The sequence below is a fragment of the Trichosurus vulpecula genome, chromosome 4 (assembly GCF_011100635.1).
Source record: "Trichosurus vulpecula isolate mTriVul1 chromosome 4, mTriVul1.pri, whole genome shotgun sequence".
NCBI classification, from domain to species: Eukaryota; Metazoa; Chordata; class Mammalia; order Diprotodontia; family Phalangeridae; genus Trichosurus; species Trichosurus vulpecula.
Window position 1 is genome coordinate 168,898,731 of NC_050576.1, and position 19,760 is coordinate 168,918,490.

Below are 19,760 nucleotides of genomic sequence, written 5' to 3' on the forward strand. Positions count from 1 at the left end.
AACTCAAAAAATGAATTAGCTCTGTGACAACTACAAATAGAGAGTCCAAGGAAAAAATAGATTTTCCATAAAGACTATAAATTCCTAAGAAAAACATAGTATGATTCAAAAAGCAAAATAAAAGTTCTAGTGGAATTAAATGCAAGGAGAATAAAGAGAAAGCGTTAAAACATACCCAAGTAAGAGATTCCCTGAAAATGAGAATGGACAAAACAGAATCATTCCATGAGACACTAAGAAATGTTAAAACAAAATGAAAAAGTGGAGGAAAAAAAATATATTTGATATAAAAAATTGACCCGGAAAAGAAGATTTAGGAATCACTGAACTTCCTGAAAAACATGATTTTAAAATAAATCCTATGTTCTAAGAAATCATAAATCAAACTGCTCAGATTTGATTGAATCAAGAGGGAAAAGTGAAAAGAAAAGAAATTCATCTATTATCTCCTGAAGAAAACCCTAAAGGAATGGACGCTGAAATATTATAGCCAAAATCCTGAGCTCCCATGTCAAAGAAAAAATAGGCATCCAAAAAAGGAGTAGTTCATGGACCAAGGACCACAGTCAGTATCACAGAAGACCTGGCAGCTTCTACTAAAAGCAAGAAATACTGGAATTAAAATTCCAAAAGGAAAAAGATACAGGCTTACAACCAAAATAACTTAGGCTGCACAGCTAGGTATAATTAAAGTGGAGAAAAAAGTGTCCTTTAAGGGACTACTGAATTTTCAAACATTTCTGATGAAAAGACCAAAGTCAGCCAATCAACAAATATTGTTCACTATGAGCTAGCCAGTATGTTAAGCAGTGAAGATGCAAAAAAATGTAAACAAACAAAATAAAACAAAACACTCTTTGCTCTCAAGGGAACTCACAAGTCTAATAGAGGAGACAACATACAAATATATACTAACAAGCTATATACAGGAAAAATAGGAAATAATAAAAAGACAGAAGGCACTAGAATTAAGAGAGGTTAGGAAAGGCTTCCTATAGAAAACTGATTTTTAGTTGGGAGCTAAAGGAAACTAGAGAAGGCAGTAGGATAAGATGGACGAGGGAGAACATTCTAGGAATGGTGGACAGCCAGAGAAAATGCCTAGAGCCAAGAGATGGAGTGTCTTGTTCCAGGATAGCCACGGGCCAGTGTCACTGGACCAAAGAATACGTGTTAAGGACTAAGGTGTAAGAAGACTGGAAAGATAGGAGAAGGATTAGATTGTGAAGGGCTTTGAACACCAGATGATTTTAGGTAGAACTTCAGCTGAGACTTAAACGAAGAGATCCCAGACATGAGTAGGGGCTATGAAATATTTGAGCAACTGGAAGAAAGTGTATGATGATTTAGTGCTAACATATTCACAGAGGAAGAAGAAACAAGTGTCCCTTCAGAATCTTAATGTCTTTATAAGTTACTAATGGTGTTTAAAAAGAAAAACAAGGGGAGAGGGGAGGAGTGGTGGTGAAATTTAGAACTCAAAATCTCATAGAAGTGAATGTTGAAAACTAAAATTAAATAAATTAATTTAAAAGAAAAGAGAAACAGAGACCCTGAGGGGAGGGGCAGACTTGTTCTGTTAGGAGGGTTTGGGGAGAAAAAAGAAAAGGAAGGATAAAAGGAATACAGTAGTGTAAAAAGGGGTGGGACTTGCTATTTCTCATATTTGGACTGGGTGAGAAGAGTATATAAACATAGAGAAAGGGGTGAGGGAAGGGGACATCAGATGAAACTCACTCTTATTTAAAACAAAGAAGAGAAACATATAGTTACATATAGAAATATAACAAACTCAACATGGAGAATGGAGAAGAGGGAGGATGACACCTAGGGAGGAACAGCATCTTCCTGATCCTGATTGGTGGATGAAAAGGAAAAAAAAGAATTAAAGGAGTGGGAAGGGTGTCCATCACTTGAATGGCTCAACAAGTTGTGGTATATGAATGTAATTGAATATTATTTTTTCATAAGAAATGACAAAAAAAATACAACTTCTGAAAATCGTGGGTAATATCAACTTCAGCAGAATTAGGAGATCAATTTATACAAGAACAACACTTAACTTTCATCATGGTAGTAAAGAAATCATGTTTCCAAAAGATGTAGGATGAAATATGCTACCCACTTCCTTACAGACACTCAAGGTACAGTTAAGAGACAAATTTTTGACATGATAACTATGTTAATTTAGTTTTCTTGAACTATGTCTATTTGTTACAAAGTGTTATTTTTTTTCTTGCTCTCAGTTTTTTTTAATGGAGGGGGATTTTGATGGAGATAGAACTATCAATAATGATACAAAAAAAGAGAACCAATGAAACACTTTTTAAAAAACACACAGATGAAAACAGAAGGAAGTTAAGGAAGCACAGTTAAGCAGGACAGCTCTGAAAATAATTCATGGAATTATGTAATTTTTTTAAAAAGCAAATAGTATGAATTAGATTTATATTTTCACATGTGATCCTCTTTTCTGCCACATATATAAAAATGTTCTTTTTGATATTTAAATCCAGAACAAAAAATTAATTTTCTTGTTTATCTCTATTGATACTCTGAGTTTTTACTTTTACTTTGTCTGATAGCATAATTAAAACTCATGCTTTCTGGGGGGCACTTAATAAATGCTTATTGATTGACCTGTTGAATAAATTTTGTTCCAATCTCTTATTTTGATTCTATGCATGTTTTTGCCTGTTAGATGTGTTTTCTGTCAGCAGAAGTCTTGGAATTGTGTTTTTTACTCATTCTGTCACTCTCATTTTAAAGTTATGAGTTAGGTTTATGTTTTCCTTTATTTGTATCTCTAGCACTGCTTTTCCAAAAAAGTTTAATTCCCTTCCTCTTTGAAGTCAATACCTTATCACTAGGATTAGTATTGCTTAAACAACTTTAATGCAATCCTATTTCCACGGGCCCTCTTTCCCATTTGAGCCCCCACTCCTATTTCCCCTAGTTTGTGATTTTATTTAATTTCTTTTTCTGTGGTTATTTAAATATCTATTTCTTCCCCCTTTCCTTGCCCCCCTCAGGTAAGTGGTGGTTAGTTCAAAATACCCTTCCAACTTCTTTTTTTGGATAGTAGAATTTTCCATGACTTTTTTCTAAAGAGAATTTCTTAGCTTTGTTCTCTCCTCTTCTTATTCTTGAATTTGTCATCTATCTCTTCATTTATAACCTCTTTGTGTTTCTCATGGAGTTAAATTTTCTTAAGTATCATAACTGATGCTCTTTGTCTTCTAACCGATTTCTATGTTATGGCTTTATAGATCTTGTGCCATGATCTATTTTTATTTTTATGTTGTGCACCTCTCTTTGGAAGTTTCAATTCATGTGGTAAGTAACATAGATGAAGTGGTGCCCCATGGGGGAAAATAACCTGTCCCTATGCAATTTAATTCTATTCCCTGCCCTTCCCAGGATGGTTTGCCTTTCCACTGGCTACACCATCTCATTTCTGGGTCCAATATGGGTGCCAGCAGCCTCCAGCAGCTAATATTTATTTCCCTTTCTCCCAGGACAAGATGCTGTCTATGATGGCAAAACACTCAGAAAAGATGGTCTCCCAATACAACTCCCTCCAGGTTAAAGCCATCATAAGGTCCCCATCTTCCATCACCTCTTCTTCCACTGGAGTATTCTTTAGTAGTACCCTCCCTCCTCCTTGTTAGCAGGTTAAAACATTCCCCCAGTTTAAATCTCTCCCTTTTGTACAGGTCTCTTCTCTTCTCCCATAGATTTTCTTCTTTCTGAGAGACCATGGGGTCTCCCCTCTTCACTCATGGACTTGATAAGGGTAGAAAACTCTTTCCTTTCTGTCCTCTATTTCCTCATCCTCATTTATGTACCTTTCCTATTCTGCAACTATGTTCCACAAAAACAAACAAACAAACAAAAAACCCAAAAATTTGATTTACTTGAAGGGATGTTATGGGATTTTGTTTATGGTGCTTGAGTTCTATTCCTTCACTTTCACTCTATTTGTTTAAATTCTAATCAAATCTTTATTTCCTTTTGTCCTTTATGTCTTGATAATTTCTCATTTCTTTTTCTTTTTTTTATTTTGTAAGTCAGAATTATTTCATTTTTTAAAAAACCTATATATGGGGCAATTTATTTCATTACTTATTTTTTTTTATTAATTACTTATTTACCTTTTTTGATGTTTGGGGTGTTTGCAAGGCAAATATTTTACTTATGTCTATTTTGCAGGAATACCTGTGAGTACTGCTCCCTAGAATGAATTTTCTTCTAATAAACTCTGGATTCTGTATGAAACCCTTTCCACATTCATTACAATGATAAGATTTCTCTCCAGTATGAATTTTCTGATGAAAGATAAAGGATGATTATTGTCTGAAGGATTTACCACACTGACTGCATTCATAAGGTTTCTGTTCAGAGTGGATTGCCTGATGTTCAATAAGGGACGAGTGTTCTAACAACTTTATGGCAACTCATGGCATTCATGAGGTTTCTTTTCAATATGAATGCTTTCATGGGCAGTAATGGGTGAACTCTGGATGAAGGCCTTCCCACATTACATGTAAAAGGCTTCTCACCATTCTGAATCCTCTCATGGTAAATAAGCTTTGAATTCTCACTAAAGGAGTCCTCTCATTGAGTATATATGGGACTTTCTCCTAGGATGAATTCCCAACTTCTCTTTCAAGCCTTATTTCAAACTACCAACCCTTACCAAAAAAAAAGTAAATAAACTCTAGGCAATCTAGATAAATGGAGTCAAACACAAAAGAAAGGGTTCCCTGTGGATGGCATACTGACTTAGAAAACCATAAATTAACATTATCTATGTTTTACTGTATTTTAATTTTTGTTAAATATTTTCCAATTAGAGTTTAATCTGGTTCAGGCTACATTCAAGAGTTTCATGGGCATGTATGGCCCAGCTGAGTTTGACACCTCTGATCTAGATCACCAGTCTACCCTGAACTCAACATTCCCTCTCTTATCTACGTGTATTTTTCAGAAACCATCCCTCAGGTCTGGAATGTACTCCGTCATCATTTCTGTCTTTTAGAATCCATATCTTCCTTTAAGATTCAGTTCAGGTACCACTTCTGTAAGTCCTCCCTTTAACTTCTCCATTGTTTAATGGCTCTCTAACTCATCAAATAACCTTTATTTACAATGTATGTCCTGAATCCCTAAGCAAAAGCTCCCCGAGGTCTGGACATTTTTTATTTTTGTCTTTATATTCCAGGGTCTTGCATAGAATAAGTTCTTAAAAATGTTATGTTGTTTAAATGAGTATTGCCTGCTAGTAGAAACTTTTCATAGTATAATGCAAGGCATAGATTTAAAGAAAGGAGAAGCAGAGAAGGAAGACTAAATTAATACAGGAAATCCTCTCTACCTTTCTACCTACCTTAGCTACCTTCATTTCTACAGCAGCCATTGCTAATGTCTCCTTATTCCCCTCCATTATCAGTTTATATCCAGTATCCTGTCTTTTTCTGTTGTTGTACTATGCTCCTCGCCCCCCACCCCCACCCCCTTGCCTTAACTTCTAACTTCATTTTAACAGTAGCTCTAGGCACAAGTAGATTCTCACTTCTCTAACCACAGCCCACATCTTCTAGGCTGACTGGTAGCTGCTTCTTCCCCATTCTCTCCAACACTAACATCTGGCTGGTTTTCAGTAAAGGATTTTGGTACCATGGCAGGAAATGCTAGAGTAAATGTAAGAAAATGAATGTCACTGAAAGAAAATAATAGTCTCTCAGTTTATGTCTGGTAAACTTGAACCCTAACTTAACATTCATAGCCCCCAATTGGAACATTTCCAAAGTGCTAAAAATTGTAAGTAGATGACTTGACTTAATCACTAGGATCTGCAGTAGTATTAGTGACTGGGGTTTGAACTAGAGGAAAAATAATTTTAGGGACCAATTTTTCAAATGAAGGAAACCTTCCAGAAATTTACTTTTCTTTAGAGCCTTAAATTCCTAAGAAAATTATTGCTGAACAGGAGACATAATACTAGCTCACCATAAGGGACTGGAGGAAATACATTTTAGGTTTCTGTTTGGTCTTATGGGTTAAGAGACAATATACTTACCTGGATGTGCATCTTAACTATTGCTTTCCCAATAAGGGTTGCACCAAAGAAGGTCCAAAAGGGAACAAGGAAATGTCCACATGTTATTCCTGCCAGATCAAACAGAGGGTTTGGAATCTAAGAAGGAAGAATGGAAGAAAAATAAAAAGCCCACTCAACTAAGATAACTAAAAAAGCATGCATTAATTATTGGTATATGTCTTTATACTTCAAAATCTGTCCCATTTAATTTCCCACTTTCCATGTGACTTCTAAAATGGAGATGAGGGAAATTAGCTGTTTTTGTATTTTAATTGTCCTACCTCTGCTGTGTATCCATCTGGTACTTTATCTTAACTTGTTACAGTTCCATATAAGGCTATGCTAGTTGAGAAACTAGGACTTCCACTTCATCAGACTGGCACTGTTTAGAGCCATGGGATCTCTAGCAATCTAGTTCCATTTTACTGGTATTTGGTAATCCATTGGCTTAATGTTACTTTAAGGGTATAAATTAGATGAACAATAAGACAGAATTCTAATAAACATTTCTATAACAGCAAGAGTACTGACTTCTAATTTAGCCCCAAGCAAGAATATGATTTGGCAGGTATTTATATCTTTTGGGTATGATAATATACCTGTTCAAAAAAGGTAAACATGAAATCCAATAAACAGATACAGAGATAAATTTAATGATATTTTTTTCAGCTTCAAAACTGCTTGTTATTTCATTTCTGTGAGCCTTAAGACTTTATGGGTTACAGGATATATTTTAAAATATTGTCAAGTGTGATATTATAGCCCACAACTCCAGATACGCCTTGAACAGATAGTTCCATGAAAGACTGATTACATGTAATACCTTTCCCAAATATCAGGAATGCTAAAAGATGTTATTTCAGAATGAAGAGAAACCACAAACAGTTTCTGATCACTCCATTTTCCTTCCAAGAAGATTACTGCCCCATTGAATGTGTTAACCGCTGGAAAGTTGATGAAGTTAAGTAATTCTCTTCTAAAATACAGGCAGAATAGAGTCAACTGGTTTAAAAAGATGTCTGAACAGGTGTTTTCAAAAGTAAAGCACAACTATACTATAATTCAAGTATTATTTTTATTAATACTACAATTTAAAAAGCATTTTTCTTTTTTTTCAACCTTCAGTGCCACACACTACTGCATCAGAATCAGAATCACTGAATGTTTCATATAGAAAAGGCATCAGAGTTTATCTGGTACACTCCTTTTCATCTGACAAGAGGAAATTGGTGTCTAAAAATGTTCATGCCTTTACTCAAGCTTTCATGGCTGCTAAGTGGCAAAGCTCATGGGAATCCAGGTTTCATTACCCCTAAATTAGTCTTATTCCCACTGTACTATATTCCCTTTAAAATCTGTACATTTTTCCTACTGCCAGTTCCTTCTTCATTTTGTGAACTAAAATGAACTTTTAAAATATAACACATGATTTTCAAAAATGAAAAAGGATCATAATTGCAATTCCACAATATTTACGGGTAGTCAAAAAGGGTCTCTCTCTCTGTTTTGGGTGAGAAGTTATGATCAAATAACTAAATTTCTGGGCATATATGCTATCTATTCTCTTGGTAACTTAGTAACTAAAAATATAAAAGGAAATTAGATTTTAGAAAACCTATAAAGTAATAGTTGAATCTCTAGGGCTTTTACTTCTCTTGATTTAGGTGTTAAAGACTACAATTAGCAGAACTCACTTTTATTTGAAACTCTATCTGTATACATCTTCTTTAAGTATCGGGGGGAAATTCCTGATACTAAGTAGAAAAATCACACTTTACTAGGGTCTTAATATGTGCACCAGGCTCAGTACTGGACACTGGTAATACAACAACAAAAGTTAAAAATCCTTATACTTAAGGAGTTTGAAATCAAGGGAGAGGAGACAACAAGTAAACATAAAGCTTTATATAAAATAGATACAAAACAATTTGGGAGGAAAGGTAGTATTTGACTTGAGCCTTGAAGGATGCTGTGGATTTGAAAGGGTCATCAGGAGGTGGATTCTAGGTATAGGAGATGAGAGACTAGTGTGAGGAATAGTAAGCCATCGTTCTGTGTTACATGCTACTTCATTGAAGGTTCCAAAATTTTCATGGCTAGTTTAGAAAGTTAATTTTACTGGTTCATAGTAATTAGGCAATATTGCCAGTTTAATACTAGTTAACTAGTTACAAGTATTGCAGAAGATTATATAAGAAAAATTTTAGGAAGCTGTCGGGCCTCATAACAGCACAATTGTAGCCATTTTCTTAGCCTTACTAAGGAAGATAGGCCAAACTTTGAAAATAAGATGGGGACTATTTATAAAAATGAATTAGCAAAGTAGAAGGTACAAACTTCAAGGTTCTAATTTGTGGAATTTCTTATAATCTACAATTTGCTCGAGTAACTGATAAACACTAGTAGGTTTATACATTCACCAAAGGATATTCTTTCCTTTGTTATTTAGTGTACTTTTATAAACTAGCTAATTCATAAGACCTCAAGCCATTATAAAGAATCACTGATCAAAGGCTGGAAATTGGATTGAGGGCCAAGAGATTAAATAACCTCTGCCTCTCTCTTCTAATAGAGGACGACATTTATCTCTCCTTGACCTAGTGACACATAGAAAAGAAGAAAGAGAAGTAAGGCAGAGAAAAGTATAGTAAACACGGATGGGGTCATTAAAACCATAGTGAGCTCAATGATGTTACAGAAACTGTCTGCAAGGCTGATAAATTAAAAGAATATTGGGGATCAAATTGAACTAAATGAATCCCTGCCTTTACTAGCTGGTGGCGCAAACATAAGTATTTATTTTCATGACTGTAAAAGTATGTACCTAGTTGAATCTGTCAGTTAAAAAAACAGATATAGTTAAGCCATTAGTTAAATTTTACACGATTACTTTGTTTGCAATGGCCAAAAGTCTTTCTCAATGACAGCATTCCTAATAGTTAAGACAATAACTAACCACCTAAAACAAGTTCCATTGTGTCAATCTAGTTATACCATGGAACTAACTAACCCTTGGAAAATGGGCATAGAGTCTATCCATATAACTCCATGGAAAGTACAAAGTCATCACTACTTGGTTAAAGGAAAGTTATTATAAACTCTTTCATGGGGAAGATGGATTTTGACTTTTTTGCTCTCAATGAGGCAAGCTATTTAAGTCTGTATTCATCATTGTGTGACAGAATGCATAGAAGTCAATAAACAAGACATCCTCTCACCCCATAGAAAATAGCTCATTTAATGAGCAAGACGAATGATTAACTAAGGCAGAATTGGAGGCACCAAGAGAAGTTATTTCTGTTCATTCTGTAGTATATCTTTAGAGGTAAATAAAGTCAAAATACAAATTCCCATTTACTGAAATTTCTCATTTCTAATAAAATTCACTTACTGATGCACAGGCCAAAATTCCAAAAAATCCAACCTTCTGAACCATGTTCTGAATGGCTAACTTAGCCCGAGATGCAAAGTCCTAGAAAAAAAAAATTTTAAATATTAATGGATAATGTGAGAAAATATTCTTTGTCGCGTATGCTATACCATCTCATAACACTGGTATACACCATGTCAGGAAATACTGGCTTTCAACTCTGAAGCTAGGCAAAGTGTTATTTGGACAGTGGAGATGCAGAAAGACCTGACCTGATGAAACCTTAAAGATTCAAGACTGACAAAGGGACTTCAGGCCACAGTTTAAAGAATGGAAATGGACTCTATGTATTGTCTGTCTTTTATACTGAACATTCATCATATTTCATAAAGAAATTCTATCTTGACTATATTTTGGAAATACAACTTGTCAGAGTTTTCTGTTTATTTACATTTTTCCTAACTGGTTTCAAAATTATAGGTTCCTCTAGGATATCTAATAAAGGTCTCTTCTGCTGATAGAAAGGAGAGACGTAAATAAACATATCACATCAAAATTTCAAAACACTTACCATGTGGACATTTCCAGGTTTCTGTTAATCTAATCTAACTATAAAACATCATATAATTCTAATTATTCTTATCAACTGTTAAGATACCATTAAAACCTCACTTTAGAAAGAGTAGATAACATGAAAGAAAGAAATGATTGGTTAATACATGAAAAATTTTATTGTTATCACACTTACAAATGTTTAAAGAATCCCTTCCCCTTTGTGGCCCAATAAGTTCACAAAGACTCCAATCTTACTAGGACCCAATGATCTGCATATTTCAACTGGTCTGACCAAGGAAGGCAGACAGCTAATTTAATCCCAAACCACAAGAAGCAGGATGTCTGAATCCCATCCTTCATGAACAATGCTCAGAAGAACTTCCTTTAAAATTTTCAGGCTAGAATCTGACAAAGACAGAGAAGGTCCACAAGGAAAAGTGTCTATTCTTAGAATACCAATATAGTGTACTTACATGGAATGTTTAAGGCAAAAGAGTACAGCAGAGAGTCAGTGGTTCTCTGGGGTGTGAATATGAAATTTTAAAAATTTCTTTTATTTTTGGAGGGGGGAAGGCAGGGTAATTGGAGTTAGTGACTTGCCCGAGGTCACACAGCTAGTAAGTGTGTCAAGTGTCTGAGGCTGGATTTGAACTCAGGTCCTCCACTCTACTCACTGTGCTACCTCGCTGCCCCAATTTTAAAAATTTCACATAAAGTAAGACTTGAAATACAAAAATATTAATGAATAAAAAGTAAACTTCATACCCATAAGGTTTTATGGCTTATAGATAAAGATGACAAAGACTTTCTACTTCCACAGTAGAATTTATGCTTGTAAGAATAAAAGTTGACCTTTTTTTAAAGGTAAATTTAGTAATTTTTTTTAGGAATGTTTCTAATAAAACAACAAATGCAATATTTAGATAAGAGTGTTCGAAAATGTGAAAATTTTCCAAATCAAAAAAGAAAACAAGTCACCACATATACCTATGAAGCTTACATTTATATGAAAATTTAATTAGATAACAGCTATTCCTGCTAAAAAAAAATGTGTAAAATTATAACAGCATTTATTTGTAAAAAAAAAACAAAACCCAACTATTCCTTCTTTTGCTCTTTTGACAGTAGTCAGAAAATAAAAGAGGATTCAAACTATTCTCTGAAATTGCTATTCAATGAAAGAATAAACACTTTCAGGTTCCAAATTATAGCCTCTAAAAGTTAATATTAGCTTAATTCTTCAGTGTAATTTTGCCATTTGTGATTTATTTCTAAGAAAGTAAACAAATAACCATTTCTACTAGAATAAAGATGTCCTTTTTTGAAGTAAAGTATTTATACTCCATGTAAAAGATTTTATTATACTTATATTCTTTCAAAAGCACAATGAAATTAAAATCTCTAATTCTTTTAATATGTCATTGTTTAGTGAATCCACAATTATAAAATCAAGTTATGTTAAATCTCTAAGCTTCTAAAATCCATGAATTTTAAAGGATATGTGTTATTTAAAAAGACATTATTCTGAAATAAAGCAATAGAGTTGTTACAAAAGGGTTCAAAAGCAAATATATATTCCAGACAATGTTGCATTACTAGGGGGCAAAGACATTTTCCTCCTTCACTTCCAGGCTCAAGGTAAAAACTGTTTATTAAAAAGTTTCAGTTGAGCACTTTAACATCTTAAAAAAGAAAATGTTTTTAAAAGTACTTCTACAAATAAGAAAAAGTTTTCTCTTACCACACTTTTAAAAAATTCATATTTTCATGCTTGTCAATCTATACCAATATTTCCTGGAATAGTTGCTATTTATTCTGATTTGAATTATTAACAAAAAAGAGATAATGTTTCAATTAGGACTATTTGTAGGTTACCAAATAGCAGTTGCAAGCAAATTAGAAAATACAACTACTGAATTTTAATCATTAACTCAAAACCTAAAAGTATAAATTTAGAGAAATGCCTTTCTTATTTACATCCCTTGAAACTAATTTATAATAGATGCTCTTGTGATGACAATTGATTTAAGCAGCAGAAAAAGTTTTATCATAGAATTCCCACTTTACAAAACAGTTTCTGTTCAAGACTTTTCATTTAGGTACACTTGGAAATACTTTCTCTTTTATTACAGCATTTAAATATTTCTCAACATACAAATGTATAAATAAAAGAGAGAGAAAAAGAGTAAAAGCAATCCTTTCCCCCCCACCCCCTCCAAGAACTCATAAATAAAAGGAAGGAACAATCATTCAGTATCCTTTGCCTGTGAGGGGTAGGGAGGAATGTTATTAACACTTTGAATTGAAGGCATTTTTTCATGAATGACCACATTTATTTAAATTATACAAGAGATGACTATATCCATTAACTACTTAGTATATGATAATTAGTCATCCAGACACCCACAAGATTAAACATCTTTAATCCCACAAATACTTTCTTCAAGGATTACAAAGAATAAACACAAGAAGGAAAATTCTTCAATAAGGCAAACACTATTAAGAAAACCAAGTGGTAAGGGGGCTTCTTTGGCACATAATTCTCTTTTGAGTTAACAGAAATAAAAGGATCACAAAGGAAAATAGAATCCTTGTCCCTTTGGATACATCCTTGGTTATGATTATAATGCCATAAAATTTTTTGATTAATCTCCTTCCCTTCTTTGTAAAAGTGGGGGAACTATAGGTGCGGAAACTTGCACATAATGTCAGGCATTGTTTGTATATTGGTTAGTTTTACTGAATGTCTTTTCTTCTCTTTATTTTTGTTATGAAAGAGGTGGCTCTTTTGGAAGAGAAGGGAGATGGACATCTTTGAAAATAAAAGTGAGGTTAAAAACAAAAAAAATTTTAAAGAAAAAATAATTTTGATTGAGAGGAAAAAAATTAAACCTGAGCTCCAACTCAAGCTAGGTAGAAATATTTTGCCTCTTTCTTTTCTCAAGTTGGCATTTCTTCTAAAGAAAGTTAAGTGGCTTTTTAATTGAGTCTTACTTTTAAAAGGAAAGAACTAGGAGGGGGACCTGCTAAAGGGATTTCATAAATTTTGTCATGGATTTAACATACACTAACTGCAACTTTCAGTTCCTATAACTTTTTGTTAAATCTTTCATAATGTTCTCAGATTTAAAGTTATATTTGCATACTAAACAATGGAAGAACATTTTTCATGTAACACTGTAAAACCTGTTCTCATAAAAAAGCAAGTAACCAGTAGTGCATTTAAAACATCGAAAAATTTTATTTTTTCTTCCTTTATAAATGATATTAATTTAGAACTTGAAGAAAATTCTAATCATAACTGGGATGTTGCTGGAATATTATGGTCAAGGGCTTTTAGAACAGCATTATATTATTTGCACCAACACCAAAAGATGTTAATATAGAAAAAAAACAAACAAAAAACCTGCCAATACCCTACACTCATAAATGTAACAAGTACATTTTTATTATTTTTCATTCAAACTTATTTTAGTACCCTTCTGACATAAGAATGTTCTAGATGAACATACCATTAATTCCCACAACTCAAAAGCCAATTTCATATCCAAAAGCATATTTGGTTTGATGAAATATTTTAATGTTTAGATTAAAATACTTTTACTGAAAACATTTTTCTCTTACTGCCTAAATACAGTAAGTGCTTTATTTTTACTTGCAGACTAATAAGTTCTAAATTGTTTTTCACAAAATTACTTTCTTCACAATTTGGCAGCCTCTGTATTACATTTCTTATAGTGCTAATTTCCAGAGAAGTACTTCCTATCCATAAATATAATCTTATTACTCTCATCAGTTTCTCTAAAGATTAAAAAGAACTATTTTAAGTATATATGCTTTTCAAACTAAATTATCTAAGGAATAAAGGATAATAGTATTACCTATGTTAAACAGCATTTAAAACATTATAATCACATTAATTATTTAAAACAATAGTAACAAAAATATTTAGTTGGAATGAGTTTAGCCTTATTTATAGTTTTAGTATACTAAGGGAACAGTGTAGCAAAATCAAATTGATTACTTCCTCAATTTGCATTCCCCAATTCTTCAAAAATCTGGGCAATTTTTTAAAAAAAGTTCCTAAAATAGTTTCATTTCTCAGGATGCATAAACCAGTTTCACAACTTTTACCTATTTCACAATTAAACGCCTAAGAGGAAAGTAGTATTAACAAAGACTATATTTAGTGATGCATTCTTTTACAGTTAGCAATTCATACCCCCTCTAGATTTTTCATAGAAGTTAAAATCCAGTTACTCACAGGTAAATAAATTATCTCCTCCCGCCAACCCCCAACATTATGATTCTAGCCTTTCTTCTCATCTCCTTATTTGACTCTGATTCATTTTCCCTAAACTTTTCCCTCCATGTCACCATGCTTCAGATTTTAAGGGTGGAGGGTTCCAGGAACATCCTTCCAGTGACTACAAGGATATAGACTGAGGAAAATTACTGTAAATGCTTATCGCTTGGGATTAATCATCAAATTTCAAGGACTGACAACAAAAACCAGACAAGTAAGGTCTGAAGATTGGGAATATTACTTCATACTATTGCTTCACATGTGTTTTCCCTAAAAATTAGATTTAGGGTCAAATAAATAAAAATGAGTATTAAAGTTATTATGAGGCTAATGACAGGGTGTTTCGTTGAAAGGAAAAGTTTTTCAATTAAGATTTAATCAATATTGAAATTCTACAAAAGTAAGCTTTGGGCAAATCTTTTTAATGAAATCATTTTTAGAAAGTATCTTAACTTCTTACAAGGTCAATTTGGGTCCTTTTATAACACCAATGCATTTTCTTGACTATTTTCAAGAGGTCTTCATGGAACTTCATTCATTCTTTTTTAATCCCCATATTTTAAAATTCATGTCATTAACTCTACAAAACATTAAGACTTTGCAGTATGGTGGAAAAAGCACTGGACTGGGAATAAGTCATGTGAATTAGAGCCGAAAGGAACCCGTTAGTCACGAAGTCCAGCCTTTTTATTGTTATGGATGGGAAAACTGAGACCTTGCCTTCAATCCCCGCTTATTCACTTAACATTTAACAACCTAACTTCTCAGAGGTACTTCATCCATAAAATGGGTAACAGTAATCAGATTACCTACATCATAAGACTACTGCAGAGGAAAATACTCTATAAATATATGCAATGCTATGGTTATCATAATAGCTTTTCTATTCCCCCAAAGGATGAAAAATTTGTTTTTATACTAAGAATATATACATTATAGTCATTTCATCCAAACTACTTTCCAACCAGTGAAATTATTTAACCTATTCAGAGGTGATAAAAGAAGTAAAACTATTCTTGCAAAGCATAATTTCTGTATTTGAAAGTATAACATTTAAACTGTATGAAAGAATACATTTACCATATTACAAAACATTCACATCAAGCTCTTGCACTCTTACAAGTATAACTGTGAACACTGAAAATGCTTTGAAAGCATTAAGAAATCCCTGAGCCTGTTCAAATGATTTCTGGTCAATCCTATTTATGCACAAATTTCCTAAGTCAGGGCTATCTTAAAAAATTTTTACTTTGGAGAGAGAATGCTGCTAATGGCTAAGATTTGGGGGAGCTACCTGCCTTTCTCCATTACACAATGGTTCTTCTACTGCTGATCTAGCACTGTCCTGAGAACAGGGGCTTGGCCTTTTTTCTAGGCAAAATAAGCAATAATTTTAATTAATGGCAATGGCAAATGGCAAAGACAAACTGGTTCAATGCCAGGCAGAATTAATGGTTTTAAAAAGTATACAGCCATTTTGTTCATGCTATGACAAAAATAGCATTCAAAATGTCTGACTGCTTCCTAACTGTTTATTCCTAATTCAAAGTTGTTCTATATGGCAAATTCTAAAAGAAGAATGGAAATTTACAATAATAATAACTAATTAAACTTGTAGGCAAACTCAGAGCTGGAAAAATGTTTAAGATATTAATTTGTAACAAACTATGACAATATAATTTAAGCATCTCAACAATGAAAGCATATTATACAATGAGACTGATACATGCTATAGAACTGTTCAAATAATTGCTCTTTGTAAATACCTGTGATAAAACAATCTATAATACTGAGGTCCCTTAGTAGTCATGCTTAAAAATTTTTAGCCTTCATTTTTTGCTATTAAGGTTATACGATTCACTTTCATAGCAAAATGAAAGTTTTAATTCACAATCACTTTTAAGTTTATTTTTCTTTTTTCTTTCACAATCCCTTTTAAATATGTATTTTTTTCCTCTGAGAACTCCCTGAATGCACCAAAATCATTTGAAGTTATTACAAAGAGACTGTTTAGAGTTTACTCTGCAAATGGGAGAAAGTTCTCTTTAAATACCTGAAGCTCTGTTGAAAATTATTATTATAACACAATGGACCCAAACACACTTATAGGATAAAGACCGTTTGTGGTTAGGCAACAAGTTCTAGAATTTCAGAGATCATTGTGAGATTATTAACTTGGTAGAATAAAATGCCTATGATAACAAAGTAGTAAAAAAAAAAAAGTTGAAACTGCTACCTATAGGCTGCAGACTATAAAGCGTGCACATGTCAAATGAAAACAATTAGGAACTCAACTATGCATCAAACTATGGGAAGAAATTGAAACTTTTAAATGCCACTAGTTTTCACATTATTGAATGAGATTATTTGGGCTCCTACATATTAATAAGCCAGAGAACAAATTTTCAACTGCTTTAAAAGGAGTAACTTTCATACTACTTTAACAGTAACTTTAGTTACTATGATAATGATATTATAATAATAATAGTGAATAATCTTAATATTACTACATTTCAGAAATAAATGGTTAGAACCATTAGTCTGGAAACAATTTTCCAATTAAGAACTAATCGTATATACAAAAATCTACTTCATCTACAGGGTAAAATAACTGCTCACAAATATCCAAGCAACTAAAATTAAGACACAAATAAAGACTTGTTCCCTAAAATAGCAAGAAACTCCTATAGAATTTGAATAATAACAACATCTTCTTCATAGAGTTGTTGTGAAGATCAAATCACTTAATATTTGCAAAGTGCTTAGCACAGTCCTGGCTCATAGTAGGTGCCATATAAATGCTTATTACTTTCCTTCCTTCCTTCCTTCCCTTCCCTGATGGTTAGCTCAGAAGTGCATCTCTTTCCCTATTTATTTGAGATATGAAGCTTTTATCAGAGAAACGTGCTATAAAATTCTTTCCCCAGTTCCCTGTTTTCCTTCTAATTTTGGTTGCATTGGTTCTATTTGAGAATTTCATGTAATCAGAATTTTACTTCCCACGTTCTTCTGTATCTCTTGCTTGGTCCAGAGATCAGACAGGTAACAGTTTCCATGCTCTCCTGATTTAAAAGTAGTTTAAAATATGTTTTAACAATAAGCCTAAAAACAAAACTGATGGTTTTTCTGATTCAGATATACTTTTTAACATCTGAAGACAGTTATCTTTGTGATAGGCCATACGGCATTCTTGTCAACTATCCCCCACATAGAACTATGTGAGAATAAGCCCCCCAAATAGTCTCTCTTACTTTTCAAAAAATTAAATTCAGGAAAACCCTCTGTGGACAAAATAAGACCTCACTGTTCTGCCACAACAGGGTGGTTGTGATTCCCTTTGGATAGTGTTCAGGAACAGATGGGTTTCCAGATAGATTAATGCATTTAAATCACCAAATTAACTTTCAATATTGTTTCCATGTCATTTGTGGATAGTGACATTTCTCATACATGGAAGATAGTTTGGATATTACAGGAAAATATGAGAACTTTAACTTTCCTCTTGAGAACTTAGTGGAATGTTATGCAGGACAATGAACAACTTGATATAATTTGATTTTAGTCTCCCCCACCAATCAATGCTGGTTCAATAAATTTTGTTGAAAAGAAAAGCTTTATGTTTTTATAACAAGATGTTCATTCCACTGAAAGTCATTTTCACATCCCTTCCCCTACAAGAAGAAGAGATGATTTCTCAGAAGGGAAAATTCAACAACTTCTTTTCTTCCAGAATGGGATTTCAGGGGAAAAAAAACCAGAACTCTCCTCAGAAATGAGAATTTTTACCTGGAAGCAATGGGACCAAGTTGCTTAGACTCGTTTTTCAAATCACAATAGATAACAATGTGACATCCACTGCAATCTGATTAGATGAGTTTTCGATCAGTGTTCATAATGAGCTCACTTCTGTCAGAAGTACCCAACTGAAGAACCTTGACTTTCTAAATATTAAAAATGTTTCATTTCACAAAATTTATGAGAGGAAAAAATTTAAATTAAGGAAGGAGTCAAAGCACGAGAAGCATTAAATATCAAATGCTTATTAAGTCCTTTCCCCAGAGGCATCACTTAGTTTATTGCAACCTTCACTACATCTTATAAAAGAGTTTTCTTCCTTTCCCTGGATCCTGGTTCTTAGGTACTTAACCTTGATCATAAGAAAACAGAGGAAATTCTTAAACACAGCTTAAACAGAGCTACTTACAAACACCTTAAGTAACAAATATGTCTAATACACCAGATATGTATCTTTTAGATAGTTTAGAAGTAAGGACTGAGGACTATCTGGTGGAAAGGTCTACTTTTAAATCAGGAGAGCATGGAAACTGTTACCTGTCTGATCTCTGGACCAAGCAAGAGATACAGAAGAACGTGGGAAGTAAAATTCTGATTACATGAAATTCTCAAATAGAACCAATGCAACCAAAATTAGAAGGAAAACAGGGAACTGGGGAAAGAATTTTATAGCATGTTTCTCTGATAAAAGCTTCATATCTCAAATAAATAGGGAAAGAGATGCACTTCTGAGCTAACCATCAGGGAAGGGAAGGAAGGAAGGAAGGAAAGTAATAAGCATTTATATGGCACCTACTATGAGCCAGGACTGTGCTAAGCACTTTGCAAATATTAAGTGATCTGATCTTCACAACAACTCTATGAAGTAGATGTTGTTATTATTCAAATTCTACAGTTGAGGAGCAGGCAAACAAAGGTTGTATGATTTGCCCAGGGTCACACAGCTAACAAATGTCTGAGGCCACATCTGAACTGAGGTCTTCCTGATTTTAGACCTCCCGCTCTCGCCACAGCACTATGTAGCTGCCATCAGCATGTCACCAGGATCACACAATAAACAGAAAAAGGCTCTAAAGGCAGAGCACCTGGGTTCAAATCATACTTTTCTGATGCTTAACTACATGACTTTGGACACCTAACTCTCAGTCTTAACGTAAAATGAAGGAATTGAACTATACGGCCTCTTAGGTCTGCTCCAACTCCAGATCTTTGCACCTATAATTCAAAATTATCATCATTAAATCTGGGGGGTGCTTAGGATTTTCTTTTTACCCATGGTTGTTATTTTATGACAATATAAGGTTTCCAATAAAAAGTAGCCTTTCATTACATTTGTAACGAGGCTGTGGTCAACAACTCATCACTTAGAGCATGTAAAATATCAATGTCCCTCTAGTTTCTAATAGGCATCAAAACAGAGTTCTCTCTCTTGCCCAGGGATATCGGTAATGACTACCTGACACTTTAGAAAAAAAGTATCAGTATACAAGATAAGATTTAATCAGAACTGACATTTAAAAAGGCATATGAAATACAACATGCACTTTCTTTTTTTCCCTGGATAAACCATATGATTCCTAATGTCTTAACAGAAAGACAATTTCCCATACTTTAGCAGATCTAGCTTTTTT

General features: G+C 33.4%; 1 protein-coding gene across 2 annotated transcripts in view; it reads right to left on the minus strand.

Annotated features, from left to right (window-relative positions):
• VMP1 (vacuole membrane protein 1) overlaps positions 1 to 19,760 on the minus strand; it is a 131,421-nt gene that overhangs the window by 25,388 nt on the left and 86,273 nt on the right. For both annotated transcript variants that reach the window (XM_036754057.1, XM_036754058.1), the window contains exons 8-9: positions 9,495 to 9,575; positions 6,083 to 6,199 (exon numbers count right to left, since the gene is read on the minus strand). In XM_036754057.1, the coding sequence (XP_036609952.1) occupies positions 6,083 to 6,199; positions 9,495 to 9,575 (198 nt within the window). The remainder of the gene's footprint in view (positions 1 to 6,082; positions 6,200 to 9,494; positions 9,576 to 19,760) is intronic.